Consider the following 19,253-nt stretch of genomic DNA (forward strand, 5'->3'; position numbering starts at 1 on the left):
ACTCCACACCTCTGCTGTAGACTCAAAAACATGTCAGAGGGTGTGCTTTTTATTGTCTTAAGCAATTTCATGAAGCTGTATAAAATGACTTTATTGCGAACATCAAGTAAAAATTGTCACATTGCTTTTATAAGGAAACAATTTTTCCATTCTCTCGCTCTCTCCTACAGCTCTCAGCCTACTCACACACACAAACACACACACACACAAAGCAGGACTTTTGTAGAGCTCCTGACCGTAACTATTTACTCACATTTTTGCAACCATGGAGCAATATGCAAATACTATGAATGTGCAGTATGAACTGGAGAGCTGTTTTTTTCCAGCTTACAGTGAATGAATCATAAAGTTTGACAGCCCTGTGTTAACAGTCTAACTTAATGAGTGGTAATGGTGGTAGTCTGAGTAGGAGAGGCTTGTGTTTGTATTTGCAGAGCTCCAATTGAGACTTTTTAGTCACATTTTGTGACCACGGGGCACCAGTGTGGTTTGCAAATATTAGTAATATTTGAACTGGAGTGCTGTTAATTTGTTGCCCGCTCACAGTCTATGAATCCTCAAAGTTAAAGGCACAGCGGTATCTGTTCAATTGTCTGCTAACGCTAACATCCAACTGTTGAATGGAGGCTTCAAGTCCACAGCAAGCACATCAACACTTCTGACCCAAAAACGTGCCAGATCCATCAAAAATAAAAGCACCCTGGGTCCCGCTCTGATTTTTGAACATTATAACAATACTTTTTAAAATTTCATCATAAAAGTACTTTACTTAACTTTCTTATATTCAACTTTATTGTTTGACAGTAGGTACCCATTTAACTTTATTGTAACTGCAGTTAATTCAATAATGTTGTATTTTAGTAGTTTAGTTTAAAAGACATTTTAAAATATAGCAATACACTACTGTGCAAACGTGCTGGGCCACTTTGAACTTTATTTTAGCAAGGTTATAATGACCATACATATTTTTACTTTACTAAAATACAACCAGTATACAGTATTACACATGCAAATGTTTCAGAATGAAACAACCTCATCAGGCTTAAGTTGCAAATATGACCTCCATTTTCACTTAGCATGTCTTGCAGGCAATATGAGATTTACAATACTAATCTTCTGGTGTATTTACACCAGGTAGCATTCAAGACAAAGCTCAATATTGATTGTTTGTGCTACATTTTGTTATGGTTGTATGAGTCCATGTTTCATACTAAATGTTGACTTCAGTTAAAAGAGAGAGAGAGAGAGAGAGATAATATCTGCCAGTTGTTTTTGCTGCCCCCATGTGGCCAAAAATTCAGCTCATGTAGGTTAAATTGAAGCATCTTTTGCTACAGCTGCTGGTCTGGATTAAAAAAAAAAGCCTTGGGGTGCCCAGTTGCTCACCTGGTAGATTTAGCACTCCATTTACTCAGGCTGTGTCCTTACTGCACAGCCGCAGGTTCAGTTTCATTGCAGCCATTTGCTGCATGTCGTCCCCTCTCTTTCCCTCTTTCATGTTTAAGCTGTGCTGTCCAATAAAGGCAAAAAAACATATAATCTTAAAAACAGCCTTGATCAGCTTTGAAACAATCTTGATGTAATTTAAGTTGTTGAATAAAGCCATAACAGTAACAGGAACTCAGCTAATGTATCCACAAAACACTACTGAATGAATAATTATCTCCCTTTTTGTATCTTTGATTTAATACAACTTGTTTAATGAGCTGCAAGAAAAGACTGAGAGAAAGAGTGCACATCCCTCCGCCCTCTAGCTAAACTGTTTGCTCCAGTTTTACATTGGGCTGCACTCAGGCCAGAAATAAATCTGAATATCTCATGAAAATAACAGCACAGCCATGTTTTATGCCCTGAAGGTGTTTCTGTATGCTTACCTGATAATAAATCACTCTCATAATCAGGTGAGCTGTTGGTAATGGCAGCGTGGCCTCTGGTGAGCTACTATATATAGACCTATAGCAGAGGTGACCAATGAAGCATAGAGGGCGAGAGACGATGTTCCCTCAGACAAACGAGTTATGTCGTACCTCTCCTTTCAAGAACATAAAGGCACGTGTGAGCGCTCATCATCCTTTTCTTTATCACACATCCAGTGAAACACACATCTTTCTACAAAAACTCATGTATAGTCTGCCTTAATATATGCTCACTCTTGTTTGTTATACAATCTTATCTTTCTAGCTCTAGTCTTTCTTCCTTTTCTCTTTCACACACATCTACACTTGTATAACACAGTGTGAATGTGTCCGCCCCCATGAGGATGGGTCGTAAATATAACGCTCCCACTGACGTGGGGGGCAAAAGAAAGGACACACGCACACACACACACACACACACACACACAAATTGTCAAAGATAAACACACAAGCACACAGAATGTGCTCCTGTAAATACTGGCAAATACACACACACACACTCACACACACACACACACACACACATTCTGCGGTACGTCCTTCAGGTAAGTCATTAGCTGTACAGCTCGGGGAGTTTGGAACAGGACAAAGTGAAGCGAGAAGAAGGTGACTTTGAGTTGGCAGCATACCAAAACTGCTCTCTCTGCTGGTCAGTGCTGTGATCTGTTACCAGGAGATACTTGCAGCTTTGCAGATTTAGGCAGAGTTCTTTGTCCAAAGTCTCTGCTTTGCTGCACATTTTGCCCGTACCCCTATTTGTCAAGCCTGTTTGGAGGAGTTGCATGGATATAGGTTTTGTGATGTTTAAGATCTCAGTATGCATCAAATTCACTAGGTCCAACAACATGTCGTCCAATCCATCGGAAATCAAATGTGCTTAAAATGTCCACAAGCGAAAAAGTCAGTTGTTGGTGTGCTGTAACCCTTTAAGGCAGTCTCTGGTGGAGTAAAAGTAATTGTGTTAAGATAAGGGGTTAAGTGTTGCTGCAATAACATTACATTTGTCTTTAACACAGTAGGGCTGGGCGATATGGCCTAAAAATACAATCTCTGATTTTTTCACACCAAACTCATTTCATCACTCAAAACAAGTTTTGCATATTGTACAGTTTTGAGATTGAAACAATAGAGTATTGACCATTCTGAAATCGTTCAACATTAGTTGTATGTTAACGAATAATGTGTTCAAGTTACTGGACCTTACCTCTGTTGTAGTGGAGTAAAACTCCATTCCCTCCAGCTCTCTAGTAATCTTTTTACATGTATAATTGTACAGATGAGCCAGGGCAACTTGAGCAGAATACTTGCAGCTTTGTCGCTCATACCTGGGGTGAATCGTTGTCAGCATGTGGATAAACCCAGGCTTTTCTGCTGTATATATTGGTACTGTATCTTTAGCAATATGCAGCGTGACTATGTCAGTAACAGCTTTGCAGCGGGTCACTTTCCTGTCACAGTGGAAAAATGATTCCACTAATGTTGGCTGTTTTTTATGGGGTATTTGTGGGCTGACATGGTCTTGTGCATCTTGGAGTGAAACACATATCTCTCACTTGTCTGCATGTCTCTGTTGAAGATGTTGAAATAAATTGGTTGTGCTGCTGCCTTTAGTTGCAACAGCCTCTACACAAACTTTGCTGCGGACTATGGTTTGTTTAAGATCTGATGCTGCAAAACCAAACAGTTCCAATTACTGCTGTTAATTACTGTTAACTAATTACTGTTGTTGGTTTTAATTAATTACTGCTGTTGGTCAAAGTTGGACCAGGATGTCAGCCTATAACTGGTGTCGATATTCTCAATTTTGTGAATAATTTTACACTTTGCATTTGTTTTCTTTCTTTGATCATCTGACGCCTTTCTGTCATGGTATTCCCAGATCTCAGTGATTTCAGCTGCAGAACAGTGTTAATAAATCGAAGGAAATGATGGTGGGGAAAAATAATAACATTCAATAGATTAAAAAAGGAAGACAGATTATGATGATAAACAGTCCACCTCCTTCATTTCATTTACATTTAAAAAGGCTCCTTCATCTAGCTGCCGCTGCCATGCAGCTTTTTCAGCTAATCAAACAAATAACACAAGCTGGCAGTGTTTCGTATGCATAATTTATTTTTCACTGACATTGTTGTTGAACAAATTTTCATTTTGAAGCCTGGTGCCTCCTCTCTCACACTGACATGCAGATGCACAACAAAAGCATTGATTCACAGCAGCGTTTAGGGCATCACTGAAGAGCTGAAAGTGTCCAGAAAATCTGCCTTAATATCAGGCCGCTGAGGAGAGGAATACCTTCATACCACAACATAAAAAAATGTGTTGCTGTGATCACATACAGTCTTTCCAAAACATCTCTTACCTTTAAAATGTAATTGCTGGCCAATTAAACTGTAAGATGAGCACTTGCTGTTTTGAGCCATAATACTCCACAGAAAGTTTGTATATCATTGCACAACATCTGAACACACAGCAAGACATTCTGTATGTTAACAGACAATTTGTCAAGTTTATCATGTTTTAACCACTGATGTGCAAAAACAGTAAAAAAAGAAAAAAAAAGAAAAGAAAAAAACAGATAACAGAGGAAGCTTAAAGTTCAAGCCGAAAGCTAGAAACCTCATCTTACAAGCTGAAACTGTTGAGACTTCTGTTTTGTTTTGTTTTTTTTACCATGTGTGTACCCCTTTTTTATCATTTTGTGTCCCCTCCTAAAATTCAGACGTTTTTTCAGATTAGATTGATAGACGAGAGTGGCAGCCATGCAGAAACGAGTGAAAGCAAGCTGTTAGACCCTGCACAATTAACGCTAAAGTTTCACTTTCACTGTAGCGTTCTGCTTCTCCCATCTGTTCCCAGAGTATGCTCTGCTCTCTGAACATTTTGCTGCGCATGAATAAGCGAATGGTATGTATTTTCTAATAGATCTCCTCATGAACAATCCAGCTCCAAAAATATAAAATAATAAAATCAATATGTGGTGGCAGATGTTTTAATCATGATGGGCCACCACAAATAAATTAATGCATTGGAAACCCTGACTATATGTATAGTATTTAATGTTCTCTTGTAGATGCAGCCATTAAGTTTTGTGAATGTCAAAAAAGCTGTTTGGTCACTTTATGTTGGATTAATTGAAACAATAAGCTGCCAACTAAGTAAATGAAAATCACTAAATGTCAGTTCAATGTCAAATTATGGTAAAATATAAGCACGCAAAACACTTTTTATGATCTCTTTTTCTCACTTGACTTCAGAAAGTAGTCAATATATGGCAAAGTATGGCAGCTAATCTAGTGTTGGCAGATCAAACATGTTGGTTATATTTACATAAAGTACAATCAGCATCATGCACAAAAGGAGAGACATGCCTGCTGTTATTTTTTAACCTGTTTAATGAATCATTAAAGTGGCTCCTGCATCAGTTCTTCTGACCACTGGAGATGGTTTTATATGGATATCCCGTATCAGTTTTTCTTAATGTACTCATCACACTTTTGATGTTAAAAAGAAATGTCTCTTAATTTGTTTCTCTAATACAACAATCTATTAGCAGACAGGAGGGCCACTTGAATTAAGAAGCAATGTACAAATCTATCTCTTAGGGTAAACGAGGATCCAGAAACTTGTCAAAAAAAAAAAAAAAAAGTCAGACAATTTAGGTTTTCTGTTTATCATTTAGAAATTTTGGGACCGTTAAAGTCAGAAGGCATCCCTCTTTAACAGAAATGTAAACAGTATTTGTTGTGTGGGTAGCCTTTACCAAAGTCCAAACATGAAGGATGCCATAAATTGAGAGATAGTTGGCCCCACATAATGTAGTTGATGTAACTGATAAATGTGACTGGAGCTAAGCACAGGCTTTGGTTTGGGATTTTCTGTCGTCTCTGTGGAATGAGTTCTGATTATTTTTCTGCTTGTGGTTAAAAAAAAAAAAACGTTGCTCACATAACATAATAGACACTTCTACTCTAAGCCTTCTTACTATCACAGTTTATGAGCTGAGGTACTTTATAAGGCTTCATTATTACCTGCAGAAAATGAATACAACAGTTAAGACATTTCCAACAAGCACAGAAATGTTTTTGACCAGTAATCAACAATTGTTTTTATTACCCTTGTGCTCTTTGTCCGAAATCCAAAGCGGTCAATTTTGGTATCAGACCCCAATCATCTACATCAGCCTTTTGCCCAGTTTGGTGTTCATTCAGCAGCTAACAATATTCAACCATGCAGAATGTGGTCTTTTTAAATAATTCCACTTAAATATTCCACAACATCTTCCTAGTCGTGGTAAATTACTCCTGGCAGAGTGGGTAGTTGTCCAAATGGTGTTTGATGAGATCCTTATTAGCTGCACCAGTGAGATGACTGTAGGGATGTCAGCCAGTCTGTTTATCTGTTGGTCCAGCATTTTGGTCCAGACTATCTCAGCATAAACTGGATGGATTGTGATGCAGTTTGGTACAGACAGAGAGACTTTGGTGCTCCCCCAACTTTTCATATAGGTTCACCAGAAAGAGCAAAGTTACCTGCAGTCCAATGCTTCATGAGGATACCACTAAGGCTATATGACTGAATCCTGAATAGCCTCACCTGCACTCTGAGATTAATAACAACATTGCATGTTAACATGCAATGTTAACATGCGATGTTAACATGCAGTGCAGCTGTGTAGAGGCTGAAATACTACAGCGCATTGAACGAATGAACAGTGTACCAAATCAACAAAGAACTGAGCCCAATAAACTGTCAGTGTCAGATGGTGAAGATTCCCAGTCATCCATGTCATGGTCATTTTAGGTGCTAAATTGCAGGCAACTGGACTTGCCTGAGTTTCTTGAAGATATTTCGCCTCTCATCCAAGTGGGGCCGGACCCATATATTTAATATGATTTGATTTGATATTCGGCTATTTGAGTATTTGTCAACTGGGTAGGTATTTGGTTTTCAAATCAGGCATTGGAATATTCAGGGATTTTTTCAGAGGACAAATGCCATTTCAGTATCTGTGATCCTGCTGTTGTGCCTGTCACACATACAGTGTCAGGAATGACAATTTTACAGTTTTTACAGTTATTAACTGGTTTATGACTGAGTCATGCCATTTTTGTGTCAGTGTGAGCAGCACTGGAACGCAAATACACAATTTAGCACCTAAAGTCAGTGTCAGATGTGCTTAAATGGTTGTCATACAAAGAATAAAATCTTGTGATTTACAGCATGACTTCAAGTGCCACCCTCAGGCAAAATTTAACATTGTTTGCCCCACTAATTGTAAGAATCTAGCAATAGCCAAGTAGTCTTCTCATTTTGCATGAGAACACTACTCAGCAAAACAATATTGTTTTCTGGTCTGAGTAGTGTTCTCATGCAAAATGTAATATTGAAACATGTCATGTTTCATGAATCTCATTCCCATTCTGGCTTTTAATAGAAGATTTTACCCCATAAATCTACAGCCTTACAAATGTGTCTGATTTCACACATCAGACCCTGTCAGTGTTAAGAGCTGTCTCCATCCACTGAGCTGAACAGTTTGGGCCTCCTACACTGTGGTCCAGGTACAAGTCACTTCCTAACACTGAGGATGGTCATTTGTAGGCACTCCTCCTTCAGGGCCACCAGTTCTGTCTTGTAACTGCTTGTTTTGGCCCCATCCGCGTACACACAAGGCTGCTTCTTTGCTGACAGCGGCGTTTCCATAGTCACTGAACCAGCATTAAGTATGTCGGCGTGTGATGGTGAGGAAGAGGAACCTCTGTTACAAGCTGCAGAGAGCAAAGCTGAAAGAGCTCGACCAACATCGTGCCGAGCACCCTCATTGACAAAACAGTACAAAATGGGGTCGGCGACACAGTTGAGGCTGGTCAGCGCCAGCGATACATGGTACGCTGCAAACAGGCTCTCCTCTGAGCCGCAGTCACATGGCTTCCTTAGAAACATGACACTCCGCACCAGAAGGAGGATGTGGTATGGTCCAAAGCAGAGCAAAACGATCAGGATCAGACTCAAGGCCAGACGCTGGATTTTGGCCTTTTCCTGCCGTTCTGTTGAGACGTTGCAGCGTACTGCTGCCAGGATCCCACGGTAGGCAACAAGCATAGCTGTCCATGGAGCGAGGAAGCCTAGGAATGTCCTGTAGAGGTTCATCCCTGCTACCCAGTCCTGCATGGGATACTTCTCAAAGCAGAATGTGTGGTTGAAGCGGTCCTGGAACAGCTCGTCATGGAAGAGAGGAGCAGAGTTGGCAATGATCTCAATGATCCACACCATGGCGCTGACCAGGATAGCTGCAGGGAGTTCAAGGGAGGAAAAGAAGGAAGGGTGAGAAATGTTTGAGTTCTGTAGAAACTGTGTGAATACTCTACTGTATTACAAGAAAATAGGGTACCATCTGGGCCAACCTACAGGCCACCATAGTCTCAATGGAGCTGGACTGTTAATTAGGAGCAGTATTGAAATATAAACGTTGGGTTGTTTATAGCGCAGAAGAGGCAGAGAGGAGCAGCAGAACATCAGGCGCATTAAAAGTGAAACTAAACCGCTCTGTAGGGCCTAAAACTCTCTTTCATTTACAAAATCTGAAAAATCTTCTCTCATCCATTGATCTGATAAGTTGTGAACGTATCAACAGATCAATTATCCATCCCATGAGTGACATTCAACTGCAAAGGAGATAAAAAAGAATCCAGCCCACTGCGCTGCATTCACGGATACACAAAAAAGTTGGATAAATGAGTGACACCACAGTACAGCTTGTTTAAGGATACGTTTTTGCTACATGTTGCGTCTGTGGTTTCATGTCCCCCAGAAACTAAGGTTCTAGATCAAGTCCAGCAGATGCTGGGGCACTTTCCAGAGTCTAATTGTTGTCAACAAGGAATGGAAGGAAAACTTTAGTATGTCCAGATCATCACTCGTATGTTTGAGTGATCAATGATGATGAGAACTCTTGTAAGTGTTTTTCAAAATGTACACTTAACTACCCATGTGGCAAGGGGAGACTGCTGAAGGCAGCCAATGCCGGTGAGCGATTGTGGCCATTTTTGTGTATCTGTAATTATTTTGACAGGGCCTTAATTAGTTATTTATAAAAAACTTCACTTGACATGGAAGGGATCTTATCTGTACACAAACTGAATTTCCTGTTATTTCAGGAAATATCAGATTTGAATGTGCACATCCTCTCTGGGCTCAGCAGCAGCACAGTTTGGGGAACTAATCCTCAAATGCATTTTCTTTATACCGCAAAAACAGGAGAAGATGCAGTATGCCGTGGATCAGATTTTCAAGTACTGCATCTTGTTTTAGCTGAAAGTTGGTTGCTTTTTCTCCCAAAACATGTTTTATTTTAGATCCACCTATTAGAAGTGCTAATGACACATTTATATCACTTTAACCAATACTTAGTAGGATGTGAATTTGTATTAGGTTTAGGGTCTCTAAGACAACGTACCTGTTCTGATGCGTCGCACCTTTGCAAAGCGCAGAGGGTATGCCACAGCCAGATACCTGTCCAGTGATATACAGCAGAGGAAAGCAATGCTGACGTAGATATTAGTGTAGAAGATGAAGCCAAACAGCTTGCAGCTCTCCTGACCATGGATCCAGTCATCATGCTGCAGGAAGTAGTCAATCCACAGAGGAAGAGTGGTGATGTAGAGGAGGTCAGCTACTGACAGGTTGATCAGGTAGATGCCGAGCTCATTGCGTTGTCGTACCTAGATGGAGGGATGTGATGAATGAGGGAAAGGAAGGATGAAGGGAAAAAAGGATAGGAGTGAGAGATGTTAATAGTGTAAGACTATTTTGTTCAACTTCTGTGCTTTTGTACAGTACAAGATGGGTAATATGGGTTGAACATTATATGCATATATATATTGCAATATTTTTAGGCTTTATCTTGATACATGATATACGTATATATCTCTGTTTTTAAATCTCCTCAAAAGCATTTTATTCAGAATCCAACATTTAATTTTTTTTTTTTTTTTTTTTTTTTTAAATTACCAAATTCCGTCTTTGATGTGACAATATTGTAGGAATGACTATTGGTACTTTCAAAAAATATTAATGCAGTTCCATTTTTGGTCAATAAAATGTGGATATCATGACTGTGTGGGTAATACAACCTTTAAAAGAAAAACACAATTTATTCCATACCGTGATATAACAATATCCAATATCTAAGACGATATTCAGTCTCATATCTCGATACTATATATAATATTTATATTGCCCAGCCCTAAGTACAGTCAATGAAAAGATAGTAGGTAGCAGTAGTGTCTGTCTGCTTTTAATATGAAATGTGACAGAAAATAACATGCAAATGATGCGTGTTTATTTCCATCAGCTGAAAATCATTTGTTTTCCTGAATGTCAAAACATGGAACATGTAAGGCTTCCATTAAGCTTTTTTATTATGCCTTGAGGAAATCATGAATTTGGTTGTGTGTGTGTGTGTGTGAGCGTGCATATTTATCCATATGCAGCTTATGCAGCAATTTTAAATACTACTTGACCAGTCAGCCTAATATTTTGTGTGCACATTTATTACTGTATGCTCACTAGTGCTGCACCTAACAATTTGTTTTTATCGATTAATCTATATATTATTTTTTCGATTAATCAATTAATCTATTGATTATTTTTTTAATTGATCTAATGACTGTCTTTTTACTACTCAATAAATATAACATTTAAAACTTGTCATACACTGCAGGGCATTATTCCCCAACAAACAATAGCCCAGTCTTAACTGGTAATCTGTGTTTTACAGTCTGATATAAAGTCTCTCCAAAATATAATTGATGCAAGAGCTTGTTCCACTCATTTATGAAGTTGTACAAGCTCCTGCGCAGTTGACAACCCCATCCTGTAATTGTTTCAAAATAAAATACATTGTATCAGCAGCTGATGGCATTATCTCCACAGACACAGTCAGATAGCTTTTGTTTTGAAAGGGAAGCAAGGAAGTTGAGGTAAAACAAACATCTTTGTATTTACTCATCTCTGTGACAGAGAGAGACTTTAAACTGCAGTATAAAGTGGTGTAGAGTCAACAAATGCGAGCGTCAGGCGTAAAAAAAAAACGGCGAGCCACCTTTTCTCTAGATGTGCTGCAGCTGACACGCAGCTCAGACGCGCCTGACAAGCGCTGCTCGGGCGAGCAGTGTGCACGCTCTAACTTGATACACAAGCGCCTAAACAAAAAAACAACACGCCCGGCGCTACTCAAGCTCTCATCACACCAGGGACACACAGGGCGAGGAAGCGTTGTGAAGCGCATCTCTTTAGATACTGACAAATATATAAACGCACACAAGTATGGCGTTGCATTTAACAAACGCGTTGTTTCATTTTGAAAATTGTTTTATTGTGAAAATTGACCAGATTCTCTCGTTGTTTCTTTGACTTCCTGCCAGGCTTGACACGATCGCTCACAGCTCATGCACAAAATAGACTATACCCTGAAACGATCGCTGCAGAGCGCGAGCAGGCCACGAGCCGGCCATGGAGGTGCTTCTGGTGTAAATTCATGGAATCCATCACGTCGACGCGTCGCCCCAGCCCTAAAGCTCACAATCATCTTAATGATTCAGTAGAATCAATAGATTCAGTGATTCATAATTGTTGAAAATCCTGTTTTATTCACTATTTTAAATGGTCATTGACTGAGGACTCTTCACTCCTCATAACTGGCTGTTAGCAAGCATGTTTATTTGAAGTCAGCTTACTGTCTGTTAAAGGCCACATTCTGTCCTTTGTCATGGCTTAGAAAATGACATCAATGGAAAAGTTTTGTCTCATTTTAAACTGGAGCATCTGCAGATCAATTTCACTGATTATGATCCACTGAATTTATGATCCATGATATGAAATGAATTAGTCCCCATTTTTGTTATCTCCACTGTTGTCTTGACTCTAATGCCAGATTTTTACCGCCTGCATGTGCGCTGCGTTACGGCTCCGCTGTGGATTTGCTCTGTGCTCCGTGATCCATCAATCACCACCAGTTGCGTTTTGAGTCTGTCATGGCACAGCACTGCCGGATCAGTCAGAGCGGCTAGACAGAGAAGTTCTCGTGGTAATTACAGAATCACGTGCATTATATCAGTACAGAAGAAGTAATAACTTCATTCACTCCATGGATCAATTATAGTGATGTCGATTCACTCCCACTCCCAATAAGTTGTTCCACTCCATTTCCTTTCTATGGTTGTCTATCCTAAAAGGATGTGTGATGTCAAAAAATTTTTGTGGTTTTCCACCTCCATAATTAGCTTCTCTACACCTGTGTTGTCAGTAATGACCTCAGAAAATCTCTGACCTGATGAATACAGGCCTGGATCTGCTAGTTTTGACATTTTGTTGATGTAGTTTAGTGAAATACAATCAGACGTAAACATGAAGTGTTTTATTCTGAAAATTAACCGGATGTTTTAATGTTGTATCGCTGTCTGATTTCCTGTCTACTCTGTGTTAAATTCGGCTGAATTTAGTGATCCGGCAAAAATAGAAGGCTCACGTATGTGATCCGTAAGCCTCTGTACTGCCAGAGCTGAGACAAAGTCGATCTGCAACACAGCGGAGCCTGTGGAAATTAACATATAGACTAGAGTGTAATCTATTTGCTCCGTCTGCCGTAATGGAGCGGAGCTGGAATACACACGGATCTGGTGGAAATTAGGGGTAAGCCAAGCAGGAGGGACAATTCCTCTGGGCGCAGCCCTCCTCAGTTGGGTTCCGAGGCGCAGTCTCAAACCAGGCCATGAGCTATGTGTTTTTCCTACCTTATTTTGTAGACTTACAGATTTTGTTGATTTGGTTATTTTTCCTTGATAGTGATACTGGGGTGGCTGTGGCTCAGGTTATATAGTGGGTTGTTCAATGATTGAAAAGTTGGCGGTTTGATCCTCAGCTTCAGATCCGCATGTTTAAGTATCCTTGGGCAGGATACTGAACTCCAAATTGCTCCCAATGACTGGGCCATTGGTACGTGAGTGTGTTTAAATGTTTAAAACACTAGGTGGCACCCTGTATGGTAACCTCGGCCACCAGTGTATGAATGTGTGTGTGAATTGATGAATGTGTCATGTAGTGTGAAAGTGCTTTGAGCAGTTGAACTACAAGAAAAGTGCTGGTCCATTTGATATTTGTGCTTCTTACCATAAGCAGGCCACATTGCAAAATGCTTTCTTTATTTTGTCTATTTTTCTCTCGTTAGCCGCAGTTATGCCGCAGCTCCATCAAAAATAGATAAGGCGCATATTTTTCTTCGCTTCTTGGAGCTTCTGAAACGCATTTGCTGGAATTAAAAGAACTGTATAGTTTTGCTGCAATCAGCCCAGGTAGCCATTTGGCAGCTTGGCAGAGATCTGCCCTCTACTAAGTGCACTTTTGTAGTTTGATTAGTCAGCACTTAGATTAAAATCCAGCTATTAGAAGACAGATCTGTTTCTCATGCAGTATTGATTTTACAATATTAATATTTGGACAGAACTGCCCTAAATAAACAGCACGCCAATTATGTTCAAGTTTTGGATTCAGTTCAGGTGTTGTCACGAAGCTGATAGCTCTCAGCAATACAGTTTTTGCCACTGAACGCAAAGGGGTGTTTTGAACTACAGTAACTACATTGCACTGATGGCACAGTGCACCTGCGCTCCCTGGAGTCATGCTGTTCTTGGGCCAGGGCTCAAACTGAATGTAGAAAGTTGGAGTTTGAAAGTTGAAGAAATGGCCTCCATGCAGAGATCGAAGCAAAACAATAATCTAATGTTGAAATGTCACTCTCTTTTATGAGTTAGTGAACTTGCTTGAATGAAAAGTCAATAACAATTCTGTCTACTGCTGCCAAAGTAAACTGAAAGTCCGTGAGAAACATTGGAAATGTTTGATGCTGTATGGGAAAATAGCCTCAGTGCTCTGTCGGCTACTATGTACGGAGCAAACCATGTCATGTTGAAAAATCTGTTATCCACAGTCAAAATAATATTAATCACTATTTTACAGTAACAGTAAGTAGTTGCATAACTAATTACATGTTTTTTTCCTTCTTCTGTAATTTACAGCACACACAACATTTAATGAGCAGCCAACCCTTACATTAAAGCTGCTAATGTGAGTGCTAACTATGTTTCACTCACGAAAAGTAAGAATGAATAATTTAAATGATTTTAAATATTTTGTTCAGTTCAATTACGATTTGTTACTTAAAGTTTGTTTTTTTTTATATTGGAAGGTAAGTAATGCTTCTGACTGGCTTGACTTCTTGGGGCATTAGGTTAGTGGTATCATAATGCTCCACCATACAGTAGTTTTGATGAGCTCTTTCAAACATTTTCGAACTGTTTCAAATTTCCATCACTACAAATAACAGTCTATGTAATCGGAATCCCAATGTGTATGTAGTCTTTTTGATAAACTCAAACAATTTTGAGTCCTTTGTAGATTAGCTTTAAAGGAACATTTCACCCCCAAATTGCTATTTATGTATCAATTATTCACTCTTTGATATGTTAAATTCTTGAAGAAAAACATGTTTCTCCTCACATGCCTCCACAGTGAGTGAAAAATCCCAATCAGAAAATTCTTGATAAATTTATGTCAAAAGGGGCCACATTTAACAACAGACCGATTATAAAACATCTGTTTACTCTTGAACGATTTTGCAATAAATTCCGGGACTCATTTATCCAGTTGTATGCTCACTACTTACTAAACAAAGATCCCTTGTTAGATAAGCAACTGGACTGATGATGAAACTGATTGATGCTCTCTTCAAGGCCAGACTCTATTGATAAAAAAGGAAATTAACCTCAGCGAACATGCGAGCTGCTGTTCTATCACTGTCTGGACTTGGATTACACCTCGTGAGTTGTGTCAGGGGAAACACAGTGACCTATGACTTCATCAAGAAGTTTCTCAGTTTTTGGATGCTTTGTTCATGGAGGCAAGCGAGAAGTTGTCTTAATGACTTATTTGACATGCAAATTGTAATTCGGGGTAAAGCATTTCTTTAAAGTAGAAGTAAAAAATTATCTGAGGGCTAAAACTTACTGTACTGCTTGTAAGCTATTTAAATGCCTGCATGAAAATTATTAATGTTGCTGTTTTAACATGGAACTGAATCGCAAACAAAACCGGCTGTCAGAACCAAACCAAGCTTATTTTGAAACCATACTACCATATTAGAGTAACACATTGCTTGTGTGATTGATAGTGTGTGTGTGTGTGTGCGCGCGCCTCACCTGCATGTAGGCAGCCCACAGGGCCATGCAGTTGGTGGGCAGCCCCAGAACGATGACTATGATGTAGAGCGTTGGCTGGAAGAACTGGTCCACCTTACTGTCCACATCACAGAACGAGATGTTGCACATTGTCCTGTGTGGAACGCTCTGTGTGTGTTTTTGTGTGCAGTTGCGTTCAGTTACTCTCAGCTCTGAGTTTCCCGCTGTAGTTTCACTATATTCCAGCTCCAGCAGTTTGACAGAGGCATGCCGACTCTGGTGTCCTGCTCGGCAACCACACAGTTGTTCCACATGGAGCGACACAAAAAAACAGAACTGTCATTTCTGGCGAATTTCATGGTCCCTGTTTCTTAAAATACTGTCCTTCTTGCCAAGGGGCCTTGGCATGTCATAATCCTCTCTCATACTTCAAAGCCGGCCCCCGCGTCCCTCAGCATGGAGGAAAAGAGGAGAAGGGAGGAAGGTGCGAGGGATAAAATGTGGTGAAATGAAAGCTGCCTTATCGACGCTGTGCCAGGCCTCCTGCGCCTGGACAGGACCTCATCAATCTTTTAGAGATTAGAGGTCTGCCAGGTCTATCGTGAAAAGGAGAGGCTGAACATCAATGCTTGTCTGTGTGGGTGTGTGTGGGTGTGTCTCAAGGTCCTTACGACACACAAAACTCCTGAGGGATGCTTACACTAAAACACAGGAATGACTTTACAGAGCTTCATCACTCTGGAGCCGAATGTCTGTCCGTTTACTGCTTAACATCTGCAAGAAAGAGACAGAGAGAGGAAGGGGAGACTGTTAAATTATGATGCTTTGACATTTAAATGTCCTACAGAACAAATCAAGGAGAACAATTTGTTTTGTGGTGTTTATTTTAGTGAAAAAAAAAGATTTATTGCATGTGTGTTCATGACCTACCTAAAATAATAAAACTACAGTGACAATCAAAATAAATAGGACCAATTTAACACATATACAACAATGGACAATTCCACGTGCATGACGCGATCATATATATTCTGTATTAGCTGGTCCCTCCTCTTTATCAAAGCTAAATTATATTCACCCAACTGTCATGGTAACTGCATTATTGCAATACCACGTTATTGACAGGACATGTTCTTTTTTTTAGAAGAAGCAGAAGAAGACATCCTTTATTAATCCCCAAGGCGAAATTTAATTTTTTTACTCTGTTGTTAATACATGTACATACGAACATGCATTACATGCATTAAATGGAGAGATGTCAGAGCAAGAGGGCTGTCTGTGGACAGGTAACTGGAGCAGTTGGTGGCTCAGTGCCTTGCTCAAGGGCACCTCAGCAGGGGCCAGGAGGCAAGCTCAAACCTCTTCCAGTCCAAACTCCATACTTAGTCTGTATGGTGAGATGAACTAGCAACCCCTCGGTTCCCAAGCTATGTCCCAATGGACTGAGCTACTGCGCTACAAATATACACTCTGCTACAAACTCTTTACTCTGAGATACACACACACACACACACACACAACAACATGACAGCGAGTGTTAATGACAATGAAGAGTATGTTCCCAAAAAGGCATAGTCTCGTCAGTTGTTTGGAACTGGTTCGGTTTTGCGGCATCAGATCTTGAACAACCCACAATCCACTGTAAAACCGTTATAGGCCTTTGTAAACCGTGTTGAACCGCTGTTGTGACTGAAGGCAGCAACACGACTGATTTATTTTAACATCTCAAACGGAGGCATGTAGCCGAGTGGGAGAAATGTGTCTCACTCCGAGATGCGCAGGACCACGTCAGGCCACAAACACCCGGTAAAAAGCAGCCAGCATTAGTGGAGTCATTTTCACATTGTGTCCCGTATGACAGGAAGTCGACCCGGTGCAAAGCTGTTACTGATACAGTCGTGCTGCATATTGCTAAATATACGGAGCCCATATATACAGTGGAAAAGCCTGGGTTTATCCACATGCTGAAAAAACTATTCACCCCAGGTATGAGCTACCAAACCGCAGGTATTGTGCTGAAGTTCGCTAGAGAGCTGACGGGGATGTCTTTTGACTTATTTGTTAACATGATACTAATTTCAGAAATGGTCATTTTCAATCCTCTACTGTTTCAATTGCAAAACTGACTTGAAACCTCTCTACTTTTTTCAGTTTGCCTTTGTTATTTTCTATTGATAAAATCAAAGCAAAACTTGTTTTGAGAAGAAAAAATTGATTAAACTAAATCGAGTTTGAGAATCTGAGATTTTATAATCAGCCCTATTAGCAACCAGTCGCAAGCAAAGCATCTCAGCTGAAAAATACTGTGACCCTTATAAAGAAACAATATGCCTTACAATTGCTTAACAATACAGCTTCTTTACCACAGTTAATTATTTTATACAAATTTAGCTGACAAGTCTGGATATCTTCGGAAAAAGCTTGAGTTTGTAATGACTGAAGTTAAAACCTTTCCTAAATGTAATGCTTTTTGTGCATTAATTTTGTATCTTCCAGTTCTCATATCAGTCAGGAATGCAGAAATAGGAACAGAAATAAGTATACCGTCTTGTCTTGTCAAATTGCAAGCTCTCCTTACACCTCGGCCACAACACTTGTATCTCAGGCTTGTTTCCTGTATTAATTTCCTGTGCTCTACATTCAGTTTACATATACTTTGAATGCACTACGCTTTCTTTTTATAAGTCTCCCACCTGCAGTTTTTAGGCACTTTGTTTGGTTATTTTAAGTGGAATCTCTCATGGTGAAAACAAACCCCTCAGACTTGCCCAGAATGAACACACCCTCAACACATACAGTCAAACCCCTTTCTTGTATAATATTTAATTCTGCCCCAGTGGACTGAGATACCACAGAAATGAGTGAAAGGCAGGGGACCTAATGCAGTCGGATCAGTGAAGCAGCGGACATTTATCTGGGTGACATTCGTCCAGAGACTTTCTAACATCATTAACAGAATATGCTGACACGCATTATACAGGCACTAAAAGACCTTGCAGAGTGCAAACGGAGACTTCAGGACATATGATAAGCATTATGTAAGCCCACATATAAACATGACCTAATTATCCTTGTACAGTTGAGAGAGGGATAGAGGGAGAGAGTTTCTGTTACACTCCTCATTTTCTCATTTTCCACACCAAGCTGAGTTTCTGTTTATACATCTTGGACCACATTGATATTTTTGTATATGGCTTATATGAGTTCACATGTGTTTTCCATCATTTTACTTCAACATGTTCTGAAGCATTGCCCTATTCCAGACTATGTGTATGTTTCAGCTCTTTTCAGTCCTCTCAGATCGATAGATTTTTCAGTCTGAAGAGTCAGTTCTGTATTGTGGCTTTTACCCATTTCACTGAAATATTTATCACAGAAAAGCTTTAATTTTTGCTTGCCAACCACCAGAGACTCTGTTTTTCATAATTTTCAGCAATGCACAGTAGTTCATGATGGAATTAGAATTCCTCTTATGTAGAGAATATTAAGACTTTTAATTAACATATAACTAGTTTAATTTGCTCAGGAATTGTGTTCCATTCTATAGATGCACTTGCAATGCACTCTACTCCCTGAGTCTTTTCACTGTTGAGCTTTCTCCGGTCTGTCTGCCCTCTGAATTTTATTTTTAGGTTTTAGTCCTTAAGCATTTTCTAGGCTTGTGTTTTTTTATCTGTTTTATGTGGTAAGAAAAGTACAATGCTGTAGTCATTAGAAGTTGATACTGTATTGCAAGATTGCCAATTTTGTCAGAAAATTACTGAAAAATCTTGTCAGTGAACATTTTGCTGATACCTTCAGTATCAACTTTTTTAAAACTTGAGTTAATTTGCAAAATTTCTCATCCATTAACATTTTCTCAATGTTAATGGATAATGTTCGGCATTATGTTTCCCTCAGAGCATATTTGCCGTGTTTATATATATATGTATATATATTTGTGTGAAAATAAAAATGATGATTTGATGGTGGTAACTATGGAGTATTTCTTTTAAGACCATTAATGTGTATCAAAAATATCATAGCAATACAGCCATATGATTTCTGAGTACAAAGCTGACAGTAAGATCTGAGGACAGTGCATGAGAATTCACATGCAACG

General features: G+C 39.5%; 1 protein-coding gene across 1 annotated transcript in view; it reads right to left on the reverse strand.

The window, feature by feature from the left end:
• Window positions 1-7,282: 7,282 nt before the first annotated feature.
• Window positions 7,283-19,253, reverse strand: part of gpr4 (G protein-coupled receptor 4) — a 72,704-nt gene continuing 60,733 nt past the window's right edge. Inside the window, exons 2-4 of the mRNA XM_042486021.1 lie at window positions 15,173-15,925; window positions 9,376-9,640; window positions 7,283-8,209 (exon numbers count right to left, since the gene is read on the reverse strand). Coding sequence (XP_042341955.1) covers window positions 7,488-8,209; window positions 9,376-9,640; window positions 15,173-15,301 — 1,116 coding nt within the window. The 5' untranslated portion in view covers window positions 15,302-15,925 and the 3' untranslated portion in view covers window positions 7,283-7,487. The remainder of the gene's footprint in view (window positions 8,210-9,375; window positions 9,641-15,172; window positions 15,926-19,253) is intronic.

This window comes from Plectropomus leopardus, chromosome 5 (assembly GCF_008729295.1).
Source record: "Plectropomus leopardus isolate mb chromosome 5, YSFRI_Pleo_2.0, whole genome shotgun sequence".
In the NCBI taxonomy this organism is placed as follows: Eukaryota; Metazoa; Chordata; class Actinopteri; order Perciformes; family Serranidae; genus Plectropomus; species Plectropomus leopardus.